Below are 25,681 nucleotides of genomic sequence, written 5' to 3'. Positions count from 1 at the left end.
CCAGTAGGTGTGCCCCAAACTTTCTACGGTGTGTGTCACCAAGGTGAGGGCTGAAACAGTTGAAATGCTCCATGAGCAGGAGGAAGCCATGGGACGGCGTGGAGGGTCCCCACGGAGAATGGAGCCTCATCAGCATCGGAAACCACGGGAAACCAGGTCAATGCATGGGGCCCACTCCCTCAGTTCCAGGGCTCAGCTATGCGACCTGGGGCTTCCTGAGCAGACTGTACTGATTAGTGGATCCTTGAAGCTGGAGGCCCTTTGGCAGAAGTGCTGGAACTGGCCAACGGGTAGAGAGAGAAAGCTGGACACTAGTCCTGAAAGTCAGCCAGGTGGGAGCCAGGATGCACAGGGGGACGTGTGAGGTCTACGTGCATCCTATAGTGCTCTCTTGTTCTGCCCAGCTCTAAGTGGTGCATCAGTCACCTCGGTCTCCAGCACCCACTGCAGAGAAGTGCTTGATAGCTCTGTCAGCCTTCTAAGTGAGAGGATGAAGCACGTGTCCAGGGGAGATGCAAGGCCAGGAGCAAGCTAAGGGGCGGGTCTGATCTGCAGGGTGTTGCAGGAGTAGGAGGAGTTAAGAAGTGGGTGCAGCCCGCCATCCAGCCCCCGAACCCTGTGCCAGCCTCTTTCCTGTTATTTCTCTGCCAGAGCAGGAGCCCCCTTGCCTTCCAGGTAGGGGAGTAGGGTTCTCTGGGTGGCAAGTGTCCTTCAGTCCCTCCACTTGGAGGAGAAGGAATGTGGCCTGGCCGGCTGGTTGGGATTGAGGAGGAGCTTTGGGGCCGGGCGGGGCAGGGGCAGGCTGAGGCAGGGCTCCTGCTGGCACTGCACTCCCTGCTGCTGCACGGCAAGGCCCTGCCACCCACCTTCAGGAGGTGCAGCCATGTTCTGGATACCCTGACCCCTCGGAAGCCCATGGGGAGCCCCGGACTGGCAGCCCTGCTCCTGTCTCTCCTCCAGCTGCTCATTGGCCTGTCTGCCGCTGCTGGTGTTGGCTGCCCCTACCTTCCCAGCTGGAGCGCCCTCTGTCTGCTGGCCTCCCACGTGGTAAGGTGTGCCTGCTGCTGCGGGGTGGGGACACCTGGCTGGCACAGGCTGGTAAAGCTCCCCACTCTCCGCCTGCCCTTTCCTGCTACCCAAGTCCCTGAGCTCTGATGGCAGCCTCAGTGTGTTCTCTACACCGTCTTGAAGGGATAGTCAAGGTCCTGGTGCACTGAGGGCCTGGGCAGGGTGGAGCTGGGAAGAAAAGAGCCAGAGTGGATGGGCTGTTGGCTTATGCGGGCCTCAAAATTAGGTGATGTGAGGCAAAGACCCCAGGGAGAATGCTCCTCGTGGGAATACCTACTAATTACACTTCTGTCCTTTCTTTTCCCTACTGGGCCCTGTGCCTTCAGGATGACAGTTTCACTGGTGAGTCGCATTCCCTGCCCTGCTCCTCTTCCCCATTCTTCCATTCTAATTTTTGGTTCTCAACCTGGGAAGTAGCATAGTATCAAAGAAAAAACACAAGGTGAGCCTGGATTTGCATTGTAATTCTGCCACATACTCCATGCATGGCTTCAGGCAGTGCACAGTTTCTGAGGGGTATAGCAGCACAGTAGAAATGATTATACAATGAAAACAGTTGTCCCTGAGCTGTGGGGAGGATTAAATGAGAGTCAGGTAAATCTCCAGGCACTCTCCCTTAATTGGTCCCTCACCAGTCAGTAATACGACAATGATCCTTCCTGTTTTATGGTACATTTTGTTATACTTTGTAAGGCATTTTCCCACACATTATGTTACTTGATCTTGACAGCAGCTCCACTTTATGAATGATGAAGCTGAGACTTAGAGGAGTCTGTAACTTGCCCCAGGTCAGTCGGCCAGGATGTAAGTGGCAGAGCTCAGCCTCAAGTCCAACTTTCCTGAGGCAGGAGGGAACTCCTGGGACCTTACCATTTGATTTCCTTTTCATCTTTCACAGGAAGGTCCGCCCAGATTCCTCGCCATACCCGATGGGCCTTTACCCCCTCCCCAAAGCCTTGGTGTGCTTGGCTCTGCCACTGTCCCTGCTGTTGGTGCCTGCATCTGGTGTCAGATCCTTCGGGTATGAGAAACAGTCCTTTGGGCCATTCTTAGTGGAGATGGGAATTGGGGGAATTTGGGGGGGCCCCTAGGCTGACGCTAGTAAAACTTATCCTACTAGAAGAGATGTTTGTCCTGTTGTCAACCTCAGCAGAGACTTAGGCCCTCCTAAAATAGCATGCACCATGATTGATATTCGTGAGTTCAGTTGTATCATTTTGTGAAGGTGTTTCTCCGTTCAGCTGCTACCAATTCTTGGGATTAAAATGTTTTAGTTCTATGAGTTTACTATTTTTACCTTCTATCTGTAAAGTAAGAGCTGTCTTATTCAACTCTACATTTTCATTGCCTAGCTCAGTGCCTGGGCACACTAAATGTCCACACACTGCTTAAGAATTGACAGTTTTTAATTGTTCACTGTTGTAAATAATGCTACCATGAACATCTTTGTATATACATAGTTTTTCTCTACTTAAGAAGAGAAAAAGCTTTTTTGATTGTATCATAACTTAGGACTAAAGAAGTTTGCGATCGTTACCTTCCCTGATCTAAAATGACTGACTGTCCAACACTGGGTCACATCTCCACGTAGGGGAGGGGCCATGAAGGGCTGGATAGTAAATGTATCATTCCCTGTGCAGGTCTTCAGTGGGGCTGGCTCCACCTCCTGGTGCAGAAATCCAAAAAGTCTTACAAGTTCCGGTTCTGTAGGAGGCACACGATGCCAGCATCTGCTCAGGTACTCTCCCTGCCAGTTCCAGCCCTGCCCTACACCCCACAGCCCTTCTCTTTCTGGCTTCTCATTCTGTTCTCCAGCCATAAAAGAGAGATGGAGAGAGTGGAGCTCAAGAAGACTATTCTGTCCATTACGCAGTTAGGGGCACTGAGCCTTAAAGGTTGAGCAGCTCGCCTGTGGTGCCCTGGATTCCAGAGACAGGAATAGAAGCCAGAGTTCCTGATTCCTGGCCTGAGGCCAGCCCAGCCTTGCTCTCTGCCTGCAGAGGAAGCTGCTAAGTAGCCGTTGCCTGTCTGAGAAGGGCCATCACATCTCCGTCCCCTCCCCAGACACCTCCCACAAGGGGCTGCGTTCCAAAAGAACCCAACCTGCAGATCCAGAGAAAGGGGACGTTCTCTCCAAACGTGGCTCACAAAGGCTTGGAGGTAGGCACATCGTGTGACTGGAGATGGTGGAGCCAAGTAGTGGTACCTGTGCTAAGGCCAAAAGACAAGGCCACCAAATCCCCCTTCTCCCCAGGGCCTGAGTTCTCCTTTGACTTGCTGCCTGAGGCACGGGTTATTCAAGTGACCGTTCCTCCAGGCCCTGAGGTCAGTGTGCGTCTTTGCCACCAGTGGGCACTGGAGTGTGAGGAGCTGAGCCGTCCCTTTGATGCCCAGGTATGGAGGGCCATCTGCCTGTAAAAGCCAAATCACACAGGGCTGGAGTGAAAGGGCCTACCCATTATACAGATGGGGAGACTGAGTCCCAGAGAGAGGTGGTGATTGTCCAAGACTTCCTTACAAGTCTGAAGTGCCTAGCATGAAGACTTCTTTGGTCTAGGCAGAGAACGCAGGGGGCCTTGTCTCCTGGCAGGAGAGGAAGGAAAGGGCAGGCAGAGACCTGGGGCAGCCATGAATGCCTAGCAGAGAAATGGATATGGCACTTACCCCCAGTGAGAGGACCCTCAGTGAGATTCAGGTTGCATTAAGAGGATTTTTCAGTTCCCCCAAGAAGCTGTTCTCCTGAGAAAATAACAAAATGGTCACAGCTGTTTTGGTACCCTTCCATCTCCCTCTCTTTTGTCACTGCTCCTCAGAGAATGAGATGTCCCCTATTCTTCCAGCCTAGGCCCTGACACTCCACCTCAACCTCCAGTTGTCACGGATGCCCTTGTATACAGTTGGTACCATTTGAAGGGACTGTTGCTGTGCCCGAGTCCCTCAGTTCTCCACATTTAAAATGGCGATGATGCCTCCCAAGATCACCATGATGCTAGCATTTAATTAATTGAGTTGGTGCTTCTAGCACCTTGCACCCTCCCTGGCATATAGTAGGGGCTCAATAAATGTATATTCCTTTCCCCATCTCCTCCCCCACCCCCCACATTCCATATATTGAGACACCTAGAGCAGATGGTCAGATTACAGGGCAGAGACCCCCTGAGAAGAAATTTCTCAGAGAAAGAAATGTCTCAGATAAGAGGAAAGGTAGGGTGTGTGGTGACCAAGGTCCCAGTTTTCTCCTGCCGTTTTCCAGGGTGCCTCTGCTCTTTCTCAAGCCCCTCTTCTTCTCTTCCTTTGCTGCTTTGTCCACAGAAAATTGTGTCTGGGGGCTGCACTGTAGACCTGCCTTATGAATTCCTTCTGCCCTGTCTGTGCATCGAGGTGAGCAGAGGAAAAGGTGTGGGTGGTCCATAGCTTCACTCCTAGGCCACCCAGATAACACCACTGGCCAAGCATATCTCCACTAAGTCAGGTTTTAAAAGGGCTGGTGTTAACGAGATGCTAGGGAAGACTGGTGCCAGCCTGACAGTGAGCCATACACAGAGCCAGGGATGGAGGTGTCCTGCTGACCATGGCACATTCCTGGGGGTGAGTCCAACCTCAGCCCCACCCAAACCCAGCTTGCCGTTGTCGAGACCCAGCCTCAGCCCACAGAGGCAGAATAGACAGCTGCCTTCACTGGGTGTTCTGAGCTGTCACAGTGGGGGCTCGTGGCCACTGCAAGGCTCCATGTGGCCCCAGAAGTCTCATCCCCACTAGCCCTGCATGGAAGTCCTCCTCCTCTCCTTGTATGCCTGAGGTGCCTAGCATTAAGACTCCTTTGGACTAGACAGGAAAGGCTGGGGCCTTGTCACCCAGGAGGAGACAAAAGGGAGGGTGCAGGCAGAGACCTGGAGCGGGGAGCACCTGCCGGGGGATAACACTGGGTGTTGGGCTTTCAGAGGGAGGGGCCCTATGGGGCACTCGGCACCTTAGGAATCGCTGAGAGTGGAGGCCAGGGAAGGCAAAAGTTGAGGAATGTGGACCTCATGATTTGCCTCTTTGTGGGAATACGTTCTCCTCTCCGGGAGAAGAGGACTCGGCCCCTTACTCACTGATCTTGCTCCTATAGTCTGGGTTCCTCCCTGAGTGCCACATGCCACCCACCATTGCCCACACCCCACACTTCTTCCCCTCCTCGGTGCCCTGCCAGCTCAGGCAGCTTGCATCTGGGCAAGGTCAAGCCAGAATGAGTTTCAAGTCTGAGTGATGTAAGGAAAGCCATTCCTCTGACCCTTCTTCCCTGCTCCCCTGTCCCCACAGGTGTCCTACCTGCAAGAGGACACCGTGAGGCACAAAAAATGTCCCTTCCAGAGCTGGCCTGAAGCCTGTGAGTGCTGCTCATGTGACTCTTGTGCACGCACAGCTTCTCTCTGTCTCTCTCTCCCCCACAGACGTACAGGTACATGCACATACACACACACGCACTTGCACACCCTCTACACCTGTGTTGGAGCAAGTCCCCAGAAGGCATGCAGGCACTTTCTCTGGAGTCAGTGGGGGCAAGTCATGGGCTACCATGTCTACCAATCAGCCTGCCAATAAATCAGAGCATTGAACATTGTACTAGCACTGTTCAGAAATATCAGAAATATCCACCCCAGGAGGTAATGTCCTGAGAAGGTGGACCAGAGGACCTGGGCTCACATCCCAGCTCTGCCACTTATTCTTCTCTGAGCCTCAGTTTCCTCATCTGTAAACTAATGATACTTGCCCTGCCTCACTTTCCAACTCCTTATGAGGCTGGAATTCAATATTATATGCGAAAGTGACTGGTGACATCTGTGCATACTGTTGAGCCCAAATTGCAGAGACAGGATGCTCAAACATGACAAACGAATAGCACAAAGCATCCTATGGTCCAGGGCAGGGTTGTAATTAAGGAATAGGCTGTAGGGCGTGAACTCAGGGGAGGGAGAAGCCCATGACGGCTGTCCGTGAGTAGAAAAGGTCTCCTAAAGGGAGTGACATCTGAGCTGGGCTCAGAAAATGTGCAGGATTTAGAAAGGAGAGGAGGGAGGGGAAAGCATTCCTGACTCTGAGAGGAACATAAGCAAAGATATGAAGATTTCAAGTTTGGGGAGCAGCAAGGAGTTGGCCAGAATGGAGGTTCAGGAAGGAGAGGAGACAGCTAAGTAGAAGAGGTAACAGGAGGGGCAGGAGGAGGCATGCTCATTTAGCAGGCACCTAGGCAGACCAGGGCTGTGCCAGGCTCCTTCACAAATATCATCTCCCGATGCCCTGGGGATAGGGCTCAGGCCTCCTGGGCCTCACTCTCTGCCCCTGCTGCCTGCCCAGATGGCTTGGACTTCTGGGAGTCGGTGAACTTTACTGACCACAGCCAGCACAGTCAGATGATCATGGCCCTGACACTCCGCTGCCCACTGAAGCTGGACGCCTCCCTCTGCCAGAGGCGGGGCTGGCATACCCTTTGCGAAGACGTCCCCAATGCCACGGCTCGAGAGTCAGAGGGGGTGAGACGGCCTCCCTAGGACCTGGGTGGGCAGGGCTGGGACCCAGGGCCCTGCTCCCTAACTCCCTTCTCCCACCACAGTGGTATGTCTTGGAGAAGGTGGACTTGCACCCCCAGCTCTGCTTCAAGGTACAAGCATGGGCAACGGGAGGGGGAAGGGTGTGCATGGTGCCTGGAGCTTGCTGACTTGCCATTCTTGGATTTCTCAGTTCTCTTTTGGAAACAGCAGCCACGTTGAATGCCCCCACCAGACATTCGGTGAGCCAATAAGTGACCCTGGCTGGGACCCCTTCCCACCATTTCACCCTCATGCAACTGCGGCAAAGCCAAACTCTGTCCCTGCCCTGACTTCTCTGTCAACTGCAGCCCGGCTCCTATCACCTCCCACAAAGCATCATCTATTACATGATGCCCTTTCCTACCCCCTGGCAGCCCCATCCTGGAACGTGAGCATGGATACCCAGGCCCAGCAGCTGGTCCTTCACTTCTCCTCAAGGATGCCCGCCACCTTCAGTGCTGCCTGGAGCCACTCAGGCTTGGGGCAGGACAGCATGGTGCCCCCTGTGTACAGCGTCAGCCAGGTATGGCCTAGCCAGGGCTTGGCCCCCACTAGAACCTGTTGATTAGAGCACAGCAGGTGGAGGCAAGCAAATCTCTTACATCTGGTTATTTATTTACTTGGCCAGCCTTTGTTCAGCTGCCTCCTCTGCCAGTCAGTGGGGTCTTTGATGGAGCAGTTTCTAATCCTTTTTTTTGTTTATAAATTTATTATTATTATTTTTGGCTGTGTTGGGTCTTCGTTGCTGTGCGCGGGTTTTCTCTAGTTGCGGCAAGTGGGCTCAATAGTTGTGGCTCACGGGCTCAGTAGTTGTGGCTCACAGGCTTAGTTGCTCCGCAGCATGTGGGATCTTCCCGGACCAGAGCTCGAACCCGTGTTCCCTACATTGGCAGGCGGATTCTTAACCACTGCGCCACCAGGGAAGTCCCTCTAATCCTTTTCGATTTTGAACCTACAGGGATAAACAGAGACAAGAGACTGGCCCTCCCACTCCCAGCTGTTCTCTGGCCCACTCGAACTCCCACCACATTTTATATTGATGCCCTCTCTTGAACCAGCTGTCCTCTACCACTACTCTCCTGCCTTCCTCCACAAGGCTCCTGGCAGAAGTTCTCTATCTTTGGGAGGCAGAGCCCCAGGAAGCTGAAGTGCTCTTAGCAGAATACTGTAAACTACTGACAGATTTAACTCTATCATGTGAACTAAAAACAGTTTGACTAGCAGACTCTCTTCTGTGTATCTGACATAAAAACCACCATCAAATATATCCGCAAAACCACAGCACCAAGCTGACTAAGCATAGCTAGCTTGTTTCAGTTCTTTCTTACTTACATGCAGCTTGTTTATTTCTTTTGTATTCTGTGAGGGCTCCCAAGCCTACAGGTGGTAGCAAATGCTTAAGATTTAAGACGAAACCATGCTTAAGATTTACGACAAAGTCATGTGGGATAACTTAAAATTGAGAGCTAAATCCATGGACTCATTTATTTTTGTGAGCTGGGAACGTCATTGAGTTTAACCATGATTTGAGAGCCACTGCATCAGCACCTGCTCACAGCTGGCTGGAGAATGGGGTCTGGGGCAGGGCTGGGGTATGGGGTACGTGGTGGAGGGTGTTCCCAAAGGGTGGAGACTGATCAACTCTCTAACCAGCACCCAGAGCACAGGGTGAAGGCACATCCTGCCTGTAGACAGATGGCAATCAGTTCAGCATGCATTTATTGAGTGCCTACTCTGTTCCCACTCTGTATTAGGCCCTGGGAGACACAAGAAAAGTATATAACACAGTCTGCCCCTAAGGAGTCCATAATGTAATAACAGCTACTACTACTAAATGAATACACATTGCACTGTGTATTTTTTAATATTTATTTATTTATTTATTTTGGCTGTGCCGTGTCTTAGTTGCGGCACATGGGATCTTTTAGTTGCAGCATGCGGACTTCTTAGTTGCGGCCTGTGGACTCTTAGTTGCGGCATGCAGACTTTTAGTTGCCTGCATGCAGGATCTAGTTTCCTGACTAGGGATAGAACCTGGGCCGCCTGCATTGGGAGCGTGGAGTCTTACCCACTGGACCACCAGGGAAGTCCCTGTACTTTGTATTATAAAGGGGGTTCACCTGCATATTCCCATTTGATGCTTTCAGTAACCCAGTAAAACAAAGATTATTATCTATCATACACAAATGAAGAAACTGAGGCTCAAGGAGAAAGGAAGTCTATCTCCATGCAAAGATCCCACAGCTAGGAACCACAAAGGCAATAGTTAAGCCTGACTTTGTTAGCTGTGGTCTCCTGACTCTACAACTTACGTTCTTTCCAGTGGACAAGCTGCCCCTTCAGGTGCGTAGGACACAGAAGGGAGGCAGCATATAATTAGCCTCCTGGTTTGTGAGCTGCTGGAGGACAGAGACAATGTCCATGCCCGCCTTGTCTCCTCAGGGGCTGGCACAGAGTAGGCAACCCAGAGTATGTTTGTTGACGAGTGCCTGATTGCCTGACTAATGTTTATCTGTGCAGCAGTTCAGATCTGGGAACGATCAGCGGGATCTGGGAATGAAGCGTGGGAAGGCTTCTTGTCAGGGGTGGCACTTGGCCCTAAGCCTGGGTAGGGTTTGGGTAGGGGTGGTGGGTAGAAAGGAGGAACACAGCAACGGGCAAAGACTCAGGGGCTGGACAGAGCCAGATCTGCCTCTATGGGGACAGTCATTCTGCTCTTTTTTCCCACAGACTCAGGGCTCAAGCTCAGTGACACTAGACCTCATCGTTCCCTTCCTGAGGCCAGGGGGCTGTGTCCTGGTAAGGAATCCTGCCCTCACTCTGCATATACTCCCCTGTCATCTATACCACAGGTGACACATGGGGCAAATCCAGTCCATAAAAATGTTTGATTTGGCCAGCACGGTGTTCAAAATTGGAATTAGTTGCCACCACTTAAATATTGGGAGATGTCACATTTTAAAAAGCTGATTTCTGGCGTCTCTTGAAAAAAATCAGAAAACCTGGTGCTTTGTTTCCACATTCAGGCATGGTGATCATGGGCTGGAGCTCAGTGGTGTCTGATTACTTCAGTCAGGGCCTGTGCCTTCCACGTCCTCATGGATGCTCTGGTTAACTTAGCGTTTACTTTTTTTTTTTTTTGATGTGGACCATTTTTAAAGTCTTTATTGAATTTGTTACAATATTGCTCCTGTTTTATGTTTTGGTTTTTTAGTCCTGAGGCATGTGGAATCTTAGCTCACTGACCAGGATTGAACCCGCACCCCCTGCACTGGAAGGCAAAGTCTTAACCACTGGACCGCCAGGGAAGTCCCTGGATTTACTTTCTGAGTTTGCCACTCTTGACCTTGTTCTGTGCCCAGCCAGAGCTGGACCAGACACAAACCCTGTGCTGGAGGAATTCCCTATCCAGGGGGATTCCCCTTCACTATCCCCATGCCTTATTCAACTTCCCCTGGGAGGAGGGTTTACCCTGGCTTACAGGGGTTGGGGGGCTCTGTGCCCTCAGGTTTGGAGGTCAGATGTCCAGTTTGCCTGGAAGCACCTCCTGTGTCCGGATGGTGAGTTCTTGGGAGGGGGAGGGGAAGTGAGAGGGAGGTTGGGCACTGAGGAGCCGGGCTTGGCCTCACCCTGCTTGACTCAGTCTCTCATAGGCTCCTGGGGCTCTTGATCCTGGCGCTGCTGGCCTTCACCACCCTACTGGGTGTTGTTCTGGTGCTCACCTGCCAGCGCCCACTGTCAGGTAAGCTCACTGGGGGTAACCTGGGGATTCAGACTTGCTTGGCTCCTAGGCCAGTTGCCCCCATCCCTCCCCCGCCCAGGCTCCCTTCCGGAAAGAGCCTTGTCCCTGCCGCTGCGCCCAGCTCTCTTTTACCCAAGGCGGTGAGCCTCAGGCCCCCTAGTGGACAGGAATGGTTAAGGCAGGGCAAAGGTCCTGCAGGTGGTTCACTGCACCAGTCTCTAGGCCAGATGCTAGTGGGGCGGAAATCCAGCCTGCGCTGCACCTGGCGCCCTAGCCCTCTCCTCTTCCTGGGCACCTTTATCTAATTAGCCCAAAGGCGCCCTATAGGCCTGTAGGCTAAAGCTGCCTTGGGTACCCATCCCCAGCGCAGAGGAAGAAAGGGGGGGTGGTGGAGTTAACCCTATCATGTAGCCCTGAGGCCTGGGAGGAAAGGGCTGGGCTGTCCCTTAGCCCCCCACCCTGTTCATCTGTTGCTTCCACCCCCAGGCCCAGGTCGAGCGCGGCCGGTACTGCTCCTGCACGTGGCGGACTCTGAGGCGCAGCGGCGCCTGGTGGGAGCGCTGGCTGAACTGCTGCGGGCCGCGCTGGGCGGCGGGCGCGACGTGATCGTGGACCTGTGGGAGGGCACGCGGGTGGCGCGCGTGGGCCCGCTGCCGTGGCTCTGGGCGGCACGGGCGCGCGTGGCGCGGGAGCGGGACACCGTGCTGCTGCTGTGGAGCTGCGCCAGCCCGAGCCCCGCCGGCGGCCCGGATGCCCGCGCCGCGCCCCTGCGCGCCCTGCTCCGCGCCGCCCCGCGCCCGCTGCCGCTGCTCGCTTACTTCAGTCGCCTCTGCGCCAAAGGCGACATTCCTCCGCCCCTGCGCGCCCTGCCCCGCTACCGCCTGCTGCAAGACCTGCCGCGCCTGCTGCGGGCGCTGGACGCGCGGACTTCGACCCAAGCCACCAGCTGGGGCCACCTGGCGGCCCGGCCGTGCCTGCGGGGTCGCGTGGAGCTGTGCCGCCAGCTGGAACGCGAGGCCGCCAAACTTGCCGATCAAGGCTGAGCAGAGCTCACCGCAGTCCGATGTCTGTGGCCGCAGGCCTAGGGGCACTGGCTGGAACCCCCGAATGAGGCTTCTACCCTGGAATCGTTGGATGCCTCCTAGGGGCCACTGGCCGCAGAGTCTTACGCTGCCTCCCAGCCCGGGAGCAGGGCATCACACTCACTGTCCCCGCCCGTTCCCCACGTTCCCCCAGGGTCCAGTCTCTTCCTCATGCTTATGCTTGAGGGTGCTCTCCCTCAGAACTCCCAGGGAGAGTCACTCTTTCCTGAGAACTCCTCTGACCTCAGTGCTGTTGTGAGTCGGCGATCGTCCCACTTCCTCTCTCCGAAATTCCAGAGAATAGTCTGCACGTGCTCCAGTCCAGGCCAGAGGGGTTGGGACAGGGGTTGGGGAGGCAGGAGCTCTGGCAGCTCTGAGTGGGAGGCGGCTGCAGAGGGGGTGGGGGGACAGAAAACCCCTTTGGGAGCCAGGGATCCCCCTTTTCCAGACCGGGACCCTGCCCAGAGTGGGAAGAAGGGAGGGAGGGAGGGCTGTGGACCCAGGGAAGGAGGCTTTCGCCCTGGGTGACGGGGGCAAAGGTGGGACAGTGGAGACTGAGATAGAGGAAGTTGAATAAAGGTGAACATGATGGATAAACTAAGAAACACAAGTTGCTTTTTCAGTGTGCCCAGGGTGCTGAGTTGGGGGAAGGGTCAGCAAGACCCTGCCTGGCGGTTGTTATGCATCATTTTCTGGGCCCAAATCCACATCCATGTCTGTCATATTCTCACAAGCAATGTCTCCCTGGAAATTTCCTTGATCCTCACTGTGATTCTTCAGAGAGAAGAAAGGAAAACACAGGTTCAGAAAGGTGGTGTGGGTTCACAGTCACGCAGCCAGCCCATGGCAACAGCACAAATAGGACCCTGTCTTCCTGGCGCTGGGTCCTGGGTCCCATCACACCCTACCCCTCACTTGAGCATAGGCCAGGAAGTGGTGAAAAGCTCACGTTATGGTGCCCCTTGTCCCTGTCTTTAGAGATCCTGTCCTACAATGAGGCCCAAGGGGAATGTCTGAAGGGACCTGGGGTGGCCAGTAAGAGGGGCCCCGTGGACACCAAGATCCCAGAGTCACATGGGAAGTGCAAATGCCCCAGGATTGCCGAGGGCCTTGGTTGTCTCGATGGAGCCTTCCTCCTTAGGGACGCCCAGAGTGAGTAAGAGCTCCCTTACTCAGCCTTTAGGCCACCGCCCTCTCCAGGGGCCCCTCCCAGCCAGGTGTCAGCAGAGAAGGAGGAGGAGGGGAAGAGGAGGAGAGGAAAAGAGGGAGGGAGTGAGGCCACCACTCCAGTCCAGGCTGCTGGCTCCCAGGCCTAGTGTTGGTGGGAGGGACCTGGCGGGGCGGGAACAGCCGGCTGCCTGCCGGGAGCCAAAACGAAAGCACTCTGGCAGGGACTGGACGGGAGTCAGGGCTCCTGGGAGAGGGCGTGCGCAAGCGGCCCAGCGCCGGGACCCCGAGACTGGGGAGGGATTCCGGCCCCTCCTGCCCGCAGGCACGCAGCTGAGTGGGAGAAGAGGTGTGGTGTCAGCCCCCCTTCGGGGGGGTGGGGCAGGACAGGGCCTCAGGCCTGGGTGCTGCCTGGCACCTGGAAGATGCCTGTGCCCTGGTTCTTTCTGTCCTTGGCACTGGGCCGAAACCCTGTGGTCCTCTCTCTAGAGAGGGTTGTGGGGCCTCAGGACACTGCCCGCTGTTCTCCGGTGAGTCTGGGGCCCCAGGAGTGTTGAGGAAGGCTCAGGGCTCGGACTGCGGCCATTGAGGCCCTAGCCTGGCTCCTGCTCTGCCATCACTGTCAGAACTGCCCTGGCTGGTCTGTCGGGTGCTGATGGGGTAAGAGAAGAATGGGGAGGGGGCAAGAGCTGGGCCTGAGCTCTTCTGGGAGGGACTTGGAAAAGGGAGCCCTAGAAAGAGGTAGGCGGGTGGGGGGGGCCTCAGGAAAAGATGGTTAGATTTGGACGCATAAACTCTAACTTGTCTTTACCTCCTTCCCAGGGCCTTTCCTGCCACCTCTGGGGTAAGTAGCCCTATTTTTAGAGAGGAAAGATCTTCCCAGGTGGGCAGAAGGGAGGGGGGCTGTTCCGTCCCATGCCCTCACCACCTTCCCTCAGCCCAGGAAGAGCCCAAAGCTCCTTGGCCCTCTGGGGGTGTCAGGTGCAACCAGATTCTGGGTCTGAGAAGCTTCAGCTCCCACCCCACCCTTCACACACAGATGGTGACGTGCTCTGCCTGCCTGGGAGCCTCGTGTCTGCCCCGGGCCCCATGCTGGTGCCCACACGCCTGCAGACAGAGCTGGTGCTAAGGTGCTACAAGGAGACCGACTGTGACCTCTGTGTGCGTGTGGCCGTCCACTTGGCTGTGCATGGTGAGCCTGTCATCCCATGACTGGGCATGGGTGCATGTGAGTGTGTCTGGAGTGGGCACGAAGACCAGGGAGGGTGTCTGTCAGGAAGCACAGGGCATCCTCAGTATTCTCCTGGAGGACACTGGCCAACGGAACCCCCAGGTCAGACTGGTCTCCCCGCCCACACCCCCGGCCCCAAGCCTGGCCTCTGCTTCCTAGCACTGAGCTTCCTGGAAGGAACCCAAAGCCAGAGCTGGGGCTAGATCTGAGCCTTGCTCTCGGGTCATTCCAGGGTACTGGGAAGAGCCTGAAGATGAAGAGAAGTTTGGAATTGCAGAGGACCCAGAGATCGAGGAGCCTAGGAACGGTGAGGAGAAGCCGGCTGGCCCAACTGCCCCCCGCCAGAGCCTTGCCCAGGGCCCCTGAGCCTGACCGACCCCCTGCCCTGTTGCTCACAGCCTCTCTCCAGGCCCACGTCGTGCTCTCCTTCCAGGCCTACCCTACTGCCCGCTGCGTCCTACTGGAGGTGCAAGTGCCTGCTGCCCTCGTGCAGCCTGGTCAGTCTGTGGTACGCAAAATAATAATGAATTTATGAAGTGCTTTCACGTGCATTATCTCTTTAGGTCCTGATTCTGGCAGGGCTGTGAGCAAGTCCTTTCAGTCCTTTATGCCTCAGTTTGTAAAGTGGGAAAAAGAACAGTCCTACCTCGGGAGTTCCCTGGCGGTCCAGTGGTTGGAATTCTGTGCTTTCACTGCCGAGGGCCCGGGTTCGATCCTTGGTTGGGGAACTAAGATCCCACAGGCCACCCGGTGCGGCCAAAAAAAAAAAGAATAGTCCTACCTCATATAGCTGTTGTGAGAATAAAATGAGTTGATATGTATAAAACACCTGGTACAATACCCAACACGGAAGAGTCACAGAAAGTTTAATTTTTCCTTTCTTTTGTAATCCTCAAAACTACCCCCATGAACTAGACATTATTATTGCCCTCATACTCCAGATAGAGAAGCTGAGGCTTGCAGAGGGGAGGTCTGTGGGCTGAATCCACTCTTCCGGATTCCCTGCCATACTGTCCATGTCTGCCCCACATATACCATGTCTGTCCCCCTGCGGAGCTTCTCCCAGCCTCAGGGGGCTGCTCATGGTTGGGATATGTATCTCCACTTGGGCCAGGTCACTCAAACTTTGACTTCCCTCCTGTCCCCAGCCCCCAGTCTATATCGTCTTACCTGGAAAATAATGGGAGATCACCTGCTGGTCCCCCTCACAGGGCAATCATGAGGCCCACTGAGGCACTGGGAGTGAGAACGACTTCTGTGGGAAGGGCGTCCCACATTTGTGCTGGGGTCTGGGGTCTCTGATCACCTTAGCTTTGGCACGTGACCTGGAACAGCAGGGATGAGGCAAGGACTAATAGAGTGAGGGCACTTATCCTGGCCCTGCTGCCACCCCTCCTGAGGGCGTGTGCTTTAGAACTGGAGGCCTTTGAGGACACGTTCATGGCAGAATTGGGGGCCATACAGTATGAATAGTCATTGGTTGGGAATAGGGCAGAGGGTGAGTGGAGCAGACCATGGAGAGGAGCCTCAATTTTGAGCCCTATACCACCAGCCTTCCGCCACCCTCTCCTCACAGGGCTCTGTAGTATTTGACTGCTTCGAGGCTGCCCTGGGGGCTGAGGTGCGAATCTGGTCCTACACTCAGCCCCGGTACCAGAAGGAACTCAATCTCACACAGCAGCTGCCTGGTAAGTGGCCCCAGAGCCTGAGGGGCCCCAAGTGCTGGCCCCTTAGTCTCTCTCCCCACCAGCCACTGCCCTTCTGCTTTCACCCCCTTCCTCGTCCCGGCCTCTCTCAGGCACTCTCACTCCCAGCCGCCCATAGTCAGTCCCTCATGCCTCCTCTCCCCAGGTGACATTGCTTCCCAGTGCCTGGGGAAGGTGCTTTGGGCACTGGAATAGATATGGGTGGTATTGAGGGCACAGGGAGCCCTTCCCCGGGCTCCCCATGGGTCGGATTGCCCCAGTTCTTTCTTTGCCCCCAACCCCACCAGAGACTTTTCTGTGATCTCTCCCCAGACTGCAGGGGTCTCGAAGTCCGGGACAGCATTCAGAGCTGCTGGGGTAGGAGCTAGGGCCAGCAGGGCTGGGAGGAGGGTGGGGGTGGATCTGGAGTGTGAGGGACCCTTGGAGTGAACTTCAGGTCTGGCTGCCACATCCCAGAGTGGCTCACAGAGCTCATTTATTCATTCATTCATTTATCACAAAAGAACTGCGGTAGCTCTTACTCAGTGCCAGGCATTTAGAATATAAAAATGAATCTCTCACTTTTTAGAACAAATATTTATTAGTACCAGGAACATCTAGTGGCCCAAAACATTGTCAAGATTACGGTGCACCCCGCCCCCATATATTAAAATAAAAATAGTACTAAATCATAAAATAAGGGCTAAGAAACTCAAGGTTCTGATGATTTTTCTCATGCACTATTTGGACTTTGTTCATTTTTTTGTTTTGTATTTTCTTTTTTATCATGGTATAACATACATACAGAAAAGTGTGTAAAGTGCACCAATTTTAATGTCCAGTTCAATTAATTTTTACATATGTATACACTTGCATAACTACCAGCCACATCGAGATAGAAACACTGTGATGCTTTTGAACTCAAATGATTTCAACTTCATTTTCTATTTGGGTTCTTAAACTTAAGCTTGATGCCTCTTTGGTAATTCATTAAAGACTACTCAGAACCAGAGGTTTGAGGATACAGATACACATCATGGATTTCATGTCTTTACTCATTTGGTAGACACTGATTCACTTATTCAGCAGATATTTATTGAGTCATTACCCTGCTCAAGGAATAGCCGTAGGCACTGGAGACAAACCAATTAAAAAAAAAAAAAAAAAAACTGACAAAAATCCCTGCCTTCACGGAGCTGACGTTCTAGCTGGGAGTCAGGGTCAGGGTGGGGGTGATGGAGGACACAATAAACACATGGAGATGTGAAATATGCAATAAGTTAGATGGTTATTAGTGCTATGGAGAAATTTCAGGGAAGGGGGATAGAGAGGTTGGGAGTTGGAGTGGTCAGTGAGCAAAAGACCTGAAGGACGTGAGGGAGGAGCCATGGGGTATCTGAGGGAAGAGGGTTCCATGTGAAGGGAATAGCCAGTGCAAAGGGCCTGAGGCAGGAGTGTGTCTAGTGTGTTTAAGTATTAGTAAGGAGGACAGTGTGTCTGCAGCAGGTTAATTAAGAACAAGAGTGCTAGGAAATGAGGTTAGAGTGTTCACAGCAGCCATACTGGGGAGGGACTTGCAAGCCACTGTAATGACTCTGGCTTTTACTCTGGGGTGATGTGGGGGCCATCAGAAGGTTCTGAGCAGAGGAGAATGATTTATTTTACAGTGGTTACAGGTAATTCTGGCTGCAGAGGGAGAAGCAAGGAGAAGAGCCCTCTCCAGACCCCATACTGGGGCCTACATGGGTTCAGTCCTGGGCTGTGGCTGAAGTCTGGTCTGACATGGAGACACAGGCTCTGCCCTCCAGGGGCCTCCTAGTCTAAGGGCTTTGAAGGAAACTCCAAAGGGGCAGTGGGTGGGTGTGACCCAGGCTTGGGTGTACAGAAGAGGTGAAGGAAGTCTCTCTCTTTGTTTCCTCCACAGCCCTGCCAGGGCTCAACGTGTCTGCAGATGGCGACGACGTGCGCCTGGTGCTGGACGTCCCTGAGGAGATGCGCTTTGGCCTCTCCCTGTACTGGAATCAGGTCCCGGGCCCTGCAAAACCCTGGTGGCACAGAAACCTGGTGAGGCCTCCCTCTCCCCAAGTCCATTCCCACTGCAGGCCGACGCTTGTGCTAAAGTTGCAAGTGCATTATCATAGGGCACCTTTGAAAAGGACACAGCCACCCACACCCGAAGCAAGAAACATTGGTGGGGGGACGGCTGCCTGCCCAGTGTCCTTAACTTTGGCTTCCAGCCTTCCTCTTCCTCATCTTCTTCAACTTCTCTCCTTCTGCTTGTCCCACAGACTGGGCCGCAGACCATTACCTTGAACCACACAGACCTGGTTCCCTGCCTCTGTATTCAGGTAGGAGCAGAGTCCAGCTGGGTGCCCGGGGATGGGGATTAGGGAACTGGTGAGACGGTTGGCCCTCACCTTCCTGGTCTCCCCACCCTCCACACTCCTCTTTGAGGTGGAAACTATGGCTCCCTAGGGGGACTGGCCCTCCCTTGCCCTTTGCTGTCCTATGTTTTCTGCTTGTACATGCCCTGAATGCTCTTCCTGATCCTCTATCCACAGCACTTCTACTTGTGCTTCATGGCCCCCTTCAGATGTCATCTCCCCCTTGAAGCCTTCCACTACTCCTCCAATTCCCTCTTTGTGCTCCCCTGGAGAGTAGAGCGTGCGCCGTGAACTCAGACTTATTTGAATCCTGACTTGCCATTTGCTAGCTGTGTGACCTTGGACAAGTCACTTCACCTCTCTGAGCCTGTTTCCTGTCAGTAAAATGGGAATAAACAGTACCAGCCTCACAGGGCTGTTATAAGGAAGTGTGCCACTTCCAGCTTATATATGTTATAATAATATATTCTCCCTCTGATTATACATTTAATTGGTCATCAGGTCCCATCTGTTTTACCTCTGACATTAATGTCTCTCATTCCCACCACCTGAAATGCCCTCACTTCTTTTCCATACACCCCAATCCTTCCAGTCACCTCTTTCCCAAAGCTTTTGCCCAACCTCCTGGCCTCTTCTATCTCCAAATCTTCTTGCATTTCTGTCTTTTCTTTTCTATTTATCATTTATCACTTGTTTTCTTATTTGGGCACCTGTCTCTTCTTGCATACCACAAATCCTCAATAAATGAGTGATTGATTTATTAATTTGTATACATGTCGTATCCTTACTACAACTGTGAATTTGTAATTTCCTTGAAGGCAAGGAAATGATATCTATTCAAATTTAGTAATTTCTCCAAGCCTTGCATAATAACTGGTATGTAGTGGGTGCTAATTAAGTTTGTTAAGTGAATGAACGAATGAATGAGTGAAACTCTACTGCCTAGCACAGTGATAGGACATATAACAGACACTCATGAAATGTTTGCTGTGATATAAATGTCCTCACTGCCAAGCCCAATGCCTGCTATGTAGTAGGTGCTCTTATACATTTGTTGTATAAATTAATATATTATCTCTAGTGCTTAGAACAGGGCTAAGCCAAGAATGGGTGCACTTAAAAAGTCTATTGGGGACTTCCCTGGTGGCACAGTGGTTAAGAATCTGCCTGCCAATGCAGGGGACACGGGTTCAATCTCTGGTCCGGGAAGATCCCATATGCCGCGGAGCAACTAAGCCCGTGCTCCACAACTACTGAGCCCGCGCTCTAGAGCCCGCAAGCCGCAGCTACTGAAGCCTGTGCACCTAGAGCCTGTGCTCGGCAACAAGAGAAGCCACCGCAACAAGAAGCCCGTGCACCACAATGAAGAGTTGCCCCCGCTCGCCTCACCTAAAGAAAGCCCGCACGCAACAATGAAGAATCAACGCAATCAAAAAAAAAAAAAAGTCTATTGGAAGAAAAAATGGAGAATAAATGGACGTGTCCTTAACGCTGTGCTGAGAACCTGTGCTAAGTAGGTTCTCACAAAGTGATTGTGGATTTAATTGTTAAAAGTCCCTATGCCTACCATAGTGCTAAGACACATAATAAGTACTCATTAAAAATTTGTAGAGTGAAGATGTTGCCAGATGTTGGCATCGGGTTTGCTGGAAGAATAAATGTGTGCAATTCTAGGGCCTTGTAAAGGGCAAAAAGACTTGGGCATATGTTGGTGAAATACATCCTCCTTCCATATCCAGTATCCCAGAGGGATTAGTTCCAGGACCTCTGTGGATACCAAAATGTGCAGATGCTCAAGTCCTTTATATGATATAAAATGGTGTAGTATTTACACATAACCTACTCACATACTCCTGTATACTTGAAATCATTTCTAGATTGCTTATAATACCTAATACAATGTAAATGCTATGTAAACAGTTTCCTGCAGGCAAATCCAAGTTTTGCTTTTTGCAACTTTCTGGAATTTTTTTCCCTGGGATATTTTTGATCCGAGGATGCGGAACAGCGAATCGGAGGGCCAAGGAGCGCTGACTGTGTGGGCTGAGTGAATGCAACCCCAGGGCTTAGCAGGGTGCTGGCTGGGTTGAACTGACCTGTGGAGCCCCGTTTCCTTTCTAGGTGTGGCCTCTGGAGCCCGACTCTGTCAGGACCAGCATCTGCCCCTTTAGGGAGGGTGAGTGGACCGGCCCTGCCAGGGCGGGAGCGGTGCGGGCGGGACCTGCCGGCACACAGTAACCAGACCCTCTCCCTGCAGACCCCCGTGCACACCGGAACCTTTGGCGTGCCGCCCGGCTGCAGCTGCTGCCCCCGCGGGCCTGGCGGCTGGACGCGCCGTGCTCACTACCCGCTGAGGCCACACTGTGCTGGCAGGCACCGGATGGGGGCCCCTGCCAGCCGCTGGTCCCACCGCTGCCCCGAGAGAATGTCACTGTGAACGTAAGCAAGGCGGCAGGAGGTTCCCGGGGTTGGGGAAGGAAGGGGAACCTAGGGGCCCAAATTTAATGACCCCACCCATTACCCTCTTTCCACAGAAGGCTCTTGAGTTCCCATTGCTGAAAGGCCACCCCAACATCTGTGTCCAGGCAAGAAAGGGGTGCCAGAGAGCCGGGCTTGGGGTCAGGACCTCCGCGGACTCCCAGACAGTCACTGTCTTCTGAATCCACTTTATCCTTGGGTCCCTGGAGCAAAGTGGTTACCAGCTTCCTCTTTAGGAGTTCCACTATTTACTTCACCAGTGCCTGGCGTGGGACCCTGGGCACCTCACCTTTCTGAGCATCAGTCTCCTCATCTGTTTAATGGGGATGATAATAGTAACTATTGAATACTTCATAGAGTGGTTATGAAGATTAAGCAAGTGCTTCACCTTAGCAACGGGCACAAACTAAATTCTCAATAAATGTTAACTGCTTTGATTATTGCTATAATTATCCTATTTCTCTACCTGTAGAAATCGGTTGCTTTATAATTTCAAAGGGTAGTTATAAAAATATTAATTCCAGATTTATTGAGCTATTATGTTTCAGGCACTGTTTTAGGCTCTTGGAATAGATATGTCAGTGAATAAAACCAATAAATGTTCCCACCCTTAAAGAGTTCATGTTGTAATGGAAAAAGGCAGACAATAGGCATAATAAGTAAATTATACAGTATGTTAAAATTGTATATAAATACTATAGGAAAAGGTGGGAAAGGATAAAGGAGGGTTGGAGTTGCAATTTCAAGAGGGGCAGTCAGATGAGGCCTCTTTGAGAAGGTGGTTAGGTGAGAAGGGAGTGTATAAAGTGTTCTGTCAGAACTGAAAAGAGTTAATTTACGGCCGTAAGCCCCTTTAGCACAGATGACCTCACAAGGCTGAGGCTGAGAAAGATGGAGTGATTCCTAATTACTCAGCCTTGAACCCAGATCTGCCTAAGGTCAGGTCCAGAGTCCAGACCCCGCCCCCCAACCTGACAGGCCTCCCCTTGTCTGTCCCTTCCCTTCTGGTTTTTCTGGCCTCCGCTTTTGCTTTTCCTTGTGCCCCTAACCCTGGCCCCTTCTGAGCAGGTGAGCACCTGGGAGAAGCAGGAGCTACAAGAGTGCTTGTGGGCTGGTGAGTGGGACCTGGGGGAGGCTGGGACAGGGCCACTGCAATAGGGGTGGACCCTGGAAGTGCCAGCTCCTGGGGGTGAAAGTCAGGCATGGGGCAGGGGAGTGGCAGCCCTCAACCAGGTTGGGTCTCACTCAGAGTGGGCTCTCACCCTTTCCAGACTCCCTGGGGCCCCTCAAGGATGACATGCTGCTGGTGGAGACACGAGGCCCCCAGGACAACAGATCACTCTGCGCCTTGGAATCCAGTGGCTGCACTCCACTGCTTAGCAGGGCGTCCACGGTGAGGGATGGGGGACCTTCCTTCATGTCCCTTTCCAGCTCCACTTCAAACCTGGCCTCAAATTTTCACTATTCAATTTCCCCTCCTCTGTGCCAGGCCCTGTGCTGGTCTCTGGGAATGTAGGGGGTAACTCAGACCTGGGCCTTGTTCTCAGTGGCCTCTCAAAAGTCTCCCAGACCCTCCCGCCTACTATTCTGCCCAGCTGTAGCCTGGTGGCCTCCTAGGTGTGGTGCCTCTAGGTGACAGCACCCATCCCTTGGCTTGGCAGAGGGCAGCTCGTCTTGGAGGACCATTACTACAAGATGTGCAGTCAGGCCAGTGTCTTCAGGTGAGTAGGTGGCAGGAGGGCCCTCCCCAATGCCCAAAGGCAACAGGCCTCAAACCCTGTCTTCAACGTCTTCTACCTCTTCCTGTGCCTAGCAGGCAAACTGTCACTCTTCAGGGGCAGGGGCCTCCTCGTTGTCCCTCTAGCATCCACCCACCATCTGTGTGTGCTTATTTTGTGTCCAGCCCCGGGGAAGCTAAGAGTTGAAGAAGCATAGTTCCTGCCCCCAAGTTGCTCATGGCTGGAGAGACCAGCAAAGAGATAACCATTGGGTTAAGACAGCTAATAACCAATGTGCTAAGCTTTGGGTTCCAGGGAGAGCTTCAAGGAAGGGTCTTTTTATGTGGGCCCAGTCTGGCACCAGTAGGAAGGTACAGTCCAGGAAATAGACACAGCATAAGCAAAGGCAGAGCAGCTTGTGGCTGCTGTGTGTGTGTGTGTGAAATATGCATAACTGAGGCTGGAAATATGGGACCAGACTTGATGGGTGTTGAACACCAAGCTGGGGGCTCTGGATTTGGTTTTGTTTGTGTCTTACAGCTGTGGGACGATGACCTGGGAGCACTATGGGCCTGCCCCATGGAAAAGTGTGAGTATTACAAGAACTGCCCTTCTTCTCTGTACGAGGAGCTGGAATCTTGACAGGGACCATTCCTGGGGGGAGCATACACAATGGCCTTAGCCTTTCAATCAGAGGGTCATTCCTTCATTAATTCAAACACCACAAGGGGCACTTGCAGGGATCCCAGCATCACCAAAGAGACACATTCCCTGTCCCCATGCCAGCCACAGAAGCTAGAAAGACATTAGCTAAACAGTCATTTAGGAAGTGTGGGCTATTGAAGCATTCACTATAAAGTAAAAGTGTCCAAAGCCCTGAATGCATATAATGGGGACCTGACTTAGTTCAGGGGAAAGGTTGGAGGTGAACTCTGAAGGCTGAGCTAGATGAAGGGGGAAGAGATGCATTTTTGTGAAGACTCTGGGGTGCTTTTTTGAGGAACTCCAAGGTAGCCAATGTGGCTGGAGGATCTTGAGAGATAGGCCTCTGTCATGAGATTAGGATGCAAGGGCCATGTAGGGCCTTGGGAGCCGATGTAAGCAATTTGGATTTTATGTTAAGAGTAGCAGGAGCTTCCCAAAAGGCTATAATCAAATTTGTATTTTTTTAAAATAAATTTATCTATTTTTTATTTATTTATCTTTGGCTGCATTGCGTCTTTGTTGCTGCTGTGTGCGGGATTTCTCAGTTGTGGCAAGCGGGGGCTACTCTTCGTTGAGGTGGGCGGGCTTCTCATTGCGGTGGCTTCTCTTGTTGCGGAGGATGGGCTCTACGTGCGCGGGCTTCAGTAGTTGTGCAGGCTCAGTAGTTGTGGCGCACGGGCTTAGTTGCTCCGCGGCATGTGGGATCTTCCCGGACCAGGGCTCGAACCCGTGTCCCCTGCATTGGCTGGCGGATTCTTAACCACTGCGCCACCAGGGAAGCCCCCAAATTTGTATTTTAAAAAGATCTCTGGGGGGACTTCCCTGGTGGCACAGTGGTTAAGAATCCGCCAGCCAATGCAGGGGACACGGGTTCGAGCCCTGGTCCGGGAAGATCCCACATGCCGCGGAGCAACTAAGCCCGTGCGCCACAACTACTGAGCCTGCACAACTACTGAAGCCCGCGCACGTAGAGCCCATCCTCCGCAACAAGAGAAGCCACCGCAATGAGAAGCCCGCACACCACAACGAAGAGTAGCCCCCTGCTCGCCGCAACTAGAGAAAGCCCGCATGCAGCAACAAAGGCCCAATGCAGCCAAAAATAAATAAATAAATAAATACATTTATTTAAAAAAAAAAAAAGATCTCTGGGGCTGCCATGTTGTAATGAATTAGAGGCAAAAAAGAGTCAGGAACACCAGTTAGAAGGCTGTTGCAGTCATCCAAGAGTGAGGTCAAGAGTCCAGCAACCCTAGGCTTAGGGGGCAATAAGCTTTTTTTAAAAAACATTTATTTATTTATTTATGTGTTTCGCTGCGCTGGGTCTTAGTTGTGGCACATGGGATCTTCACTGCGGCATGCGGGATCTTTAGTTGCAGAATGTGAACTCTTATTTGGGCATGTGGGATCTAGTTTCCTGACCAGGGATCCAAGCCAGGCCCCCTGCAGTGGGATCACGGTGCCTTAGCCACTGGACCACAAGGGAAGTCCCTTAGGGGTCAATAATCTTAGCTGACATTTGAGCACTTACTATGCCCAGCACGCTGTTCAGTGCATTATGTGTATTAATACATATAGTCCTCACAGCAATCCTGTGAAGTAGATACTACTGTTATCCCAATTTTACAGAGGTGAACTGAGGCAGAAGGGGAAGTCACTTATCCAAGGTCACCCAAGTAAATGGATCTATGTTCATACACTGACCCTGTGAGCTGTGGACTTCGGGCAAATCTCTTCATTTCTCTGAGCCTCGTTTTTCTCCTTCGTGAAGTGGGGGTCTCTAACAAGCCTGTCTTCTCCCCTGGGTCTCCTAGACATCCACCGGCGCTGGGCCCTGGTCTGGCTGGCCTGCTTACTCTTGGCCGCTGTGCTTTTCCTTCTCCTCCTCCTCAAAAAGAACCACGTGAAAGGTGAGCGCTTCCCGGCTCCCCATTCCCCAGTGGACCTGGGAGCTGGCCAGGAGAAGGCGGCGGCTGGGCTCACCGGCTGCCTCCGCTCCTCTCCCCTCACAGGGTGGCTGAGGCTCTTGAAGGAGGACGTCCGTGCGGGGGGTGAGTGTGAGCCAGCTCCGGGCGGGGGGCGGCCCCCAGAGGGCCGGGCCTCAGGCCAGCTCACGTCTCCGCTCCTGCTCTGTTCTTTCCCACAGCGGCCGCCAGGAGCCGCGCGGCTCTGCTCCTCTACTCCGCCGACGACGCTGGCTTCGAGCGCCTGGTGGGCGCCCTGGCTTCGGCGTTGTTCCAGCTGCCGCTGCGCGTGGCCGTGGACCTGTGGAGCCGCCGCGAACTGAGTGCGCAGGGGCCCCTGGCCTGGTTCCACGCGCAGCGGCGCCAGACCCTGCAGGAGGGCGGCGTGGTGGTCCTGCTCTTCTCGCCCGGGGCCGTGGCGCTGTGCCGCGAATGGCTGCAGGACGCGACGTCGGCGGCCGGGGCTCACGGCCCGCACGACGCCTTCGCCGCCTCGCTCAGCTGCTTGCTGCCAGACTTCTTGCAGGGTCGGGCGCCCGGCCGCTACGTCGGGGCCTACTTCGACAGACTGCTGTCCCCGGACGCCGTGCCCGCCCTGTTCCGCAGCGTGCCGGTCTTCTCACTGCCCTCACAGCTACCCGACTTCCTGGGGACCCTGCAGGGGCCCGCAGCCCCCCGCCCCTGGCGGCTCGCGGAGAGAGCGGAGCAGGTATCCCGGGCCCTGCAGCCCGCCCTGGACAGCTGCTTCCGGGCCCCGGGGACGGGACGCGGGATGGGGCCTGAAGCAGAGAACAGGACTTGAATAAAGGCAGACGCTATTTTTCTACCCGTGTCTCCCATGTGTGTCTCAGTGACCCAGCCGCTGGGCCGAACTGTCCCCGTATCCGCTA

At 53.5% G+C, this 25,681-nt stretch overlaps 2 protein-coding genes across 20 annotated transcripts; both read left to right on the top strand.

Annotated features, from left to right (window-relative positions):
- Positions 1 to 72: 72 nt before the first annotated feature.
- On the top strand, positions 73 to 12,072 carry IL17RE (interleukin 17 receptor E; the record flags this gene model as incomplete). Of its 7 annotated transcripts, XM_082344367.1 has the most annotated exons (18): positions 85 to 156; positions 873 to 1,047; positions 1,395 to 1,410; positions 1,967 to 2,089; positions 2,709 to 2,806; positions 3,069 to 3,228; positions 3,323 to 3,462; positions 4,381 to 4,449; positions 4,612 to 4,656; positions 5,371 to 5,437; positions 6,406 to 6,581; positions 6,662 to 6,709; positions 6,790 to 6,838; positions 7,013 to 7,161; positions 9,369 to 9,437; positions 10,147 to 10,198; positions 10,282 to 10,380; positions 10,867 to 12,072. In XM_082344367.1, 18 exons carry the CDS (start codon positions 89 to 91, stop codon positions 11,421 to 11,423), a joined length of 2,160 nt encoding a protein of 719 aa, XP_082200493.1. In that variant the 3' UTR covers positions 11,424 to 12,072. The 7 variants fall into 7 exon arrangements, with proteins under 7 accessions (XP_082200494.1, XP_082200497.1, XP_082200493.1 ...); XM_082344368.1 differs by having other exon boundaries at positions 73 to 1,047; positions 5,371 to 5,509; XM_082344366.1 differs by lacking the exon at positions 4,612 to 4,656 and having other exon boundaries at positions 5,371 to 5,509.
- Positions 12,073 to 12,915: 843 nt separating this feature from the next.
- On the top strand, positions 12,916 to 25,617 carry IL17RC (interleukin 17 receptor C). Of its 13 annotated transcripts, none has more exons than XM_082344380.1 (19): positions 12,916 to 13,159; positions 13,452 to 13,473; positions 13,669 to 13,821; positions 14,093 to 14,167; positions 14,259 to 14,368; positions 15,437 to 15,548; positions 15,879 to 15,923; positions 17,470 to 17,609; positions 17,834 to 17,893; positions 20,051 to 20,105; positions 20,187 to 20,368; positions 20,467 to 20,514; positions 21,476 to 21,521; positions 21,679 to 21,800; positions 22,069 to 22,128; positions 22,666 to 22,714; positions 24,642 to 24,737; positions 24,840 to 24,878; positions 24,974 to 25,617. In XM_082344380.1, the coding sequence occupies exons 1-19, from the start codon at positions 13,055 to 13,057 to the stop codon at positions 25,591 to 25,593; spliced, it is 2,139 nt and encodes a 712-aa protein (XP_082200506.1). In that variant the 5' UTR covers positions 12,916 to 13,054; the 3' UTR covers positions 25,594 to 25,617. The 13 variants fall into 13 exon arrangements, with proteins under 13 accessions (XP_082200506.1, XP_082200501.1, XP_082200507.1 ...); XM_082344375.1 differs by having other exon boundaries at positions 20,464 to 20,514; XM_082344376.1 differs by lacking the exon at positions 12,916 to 13,159 and adding an exon at positions 13,171 to 13,289 and having other exon boundaries at positions 20,464 to 20,514.
- The last annotated feature ends 64 nt before the right edge of the window (positions 25,618 to 25,681 follow it).

This window comes from Balaenoptera borealis (assembly GCF_965194805.1).
Source record: "Balaenoptera borealis genome assembly, chromosome: 12".
Classification (NCBI taxonomy): Eukaryota; Metazoa; Chordata; class Mammalia; order Artiodactyla; family Balaenopteridae; genus Balaenoptera; species Balaenoptera borealis.
Note: the sequence above shows the minus strand (reverse complement) of the source record. Positions and strands in the feature narration are given on the sequence as shown.

What these genes read in the sequence shown, in the direction of transcription:
- IL17RC (XM_082344375.1), top strand. Translation starts at nt 13,055, where the DNA reads ATGCCTGTGCCCTGGTTCTTTCTGTCCTTGGCACTGGGCCGAAACCCT. An exon ending in GATCGAGGAGCCTAGGAACG is followed by an intron (nt 14,168 to 14,258) that starts GTGAGGAGAAGC and finishes TGTTGCTCACAG; the next exon opens with CCTCTCTCCAGGCCCACGTC. An exon ending in TGCTTAGCAGGGCGTCCACG is followed by an intron (nt 21,801 to 22,068) that starts GTGAGGGATGGG and finishes TTGGCTTGGCAG; the next exon opens with AGGGCAGCTCGTCTTGGAGG.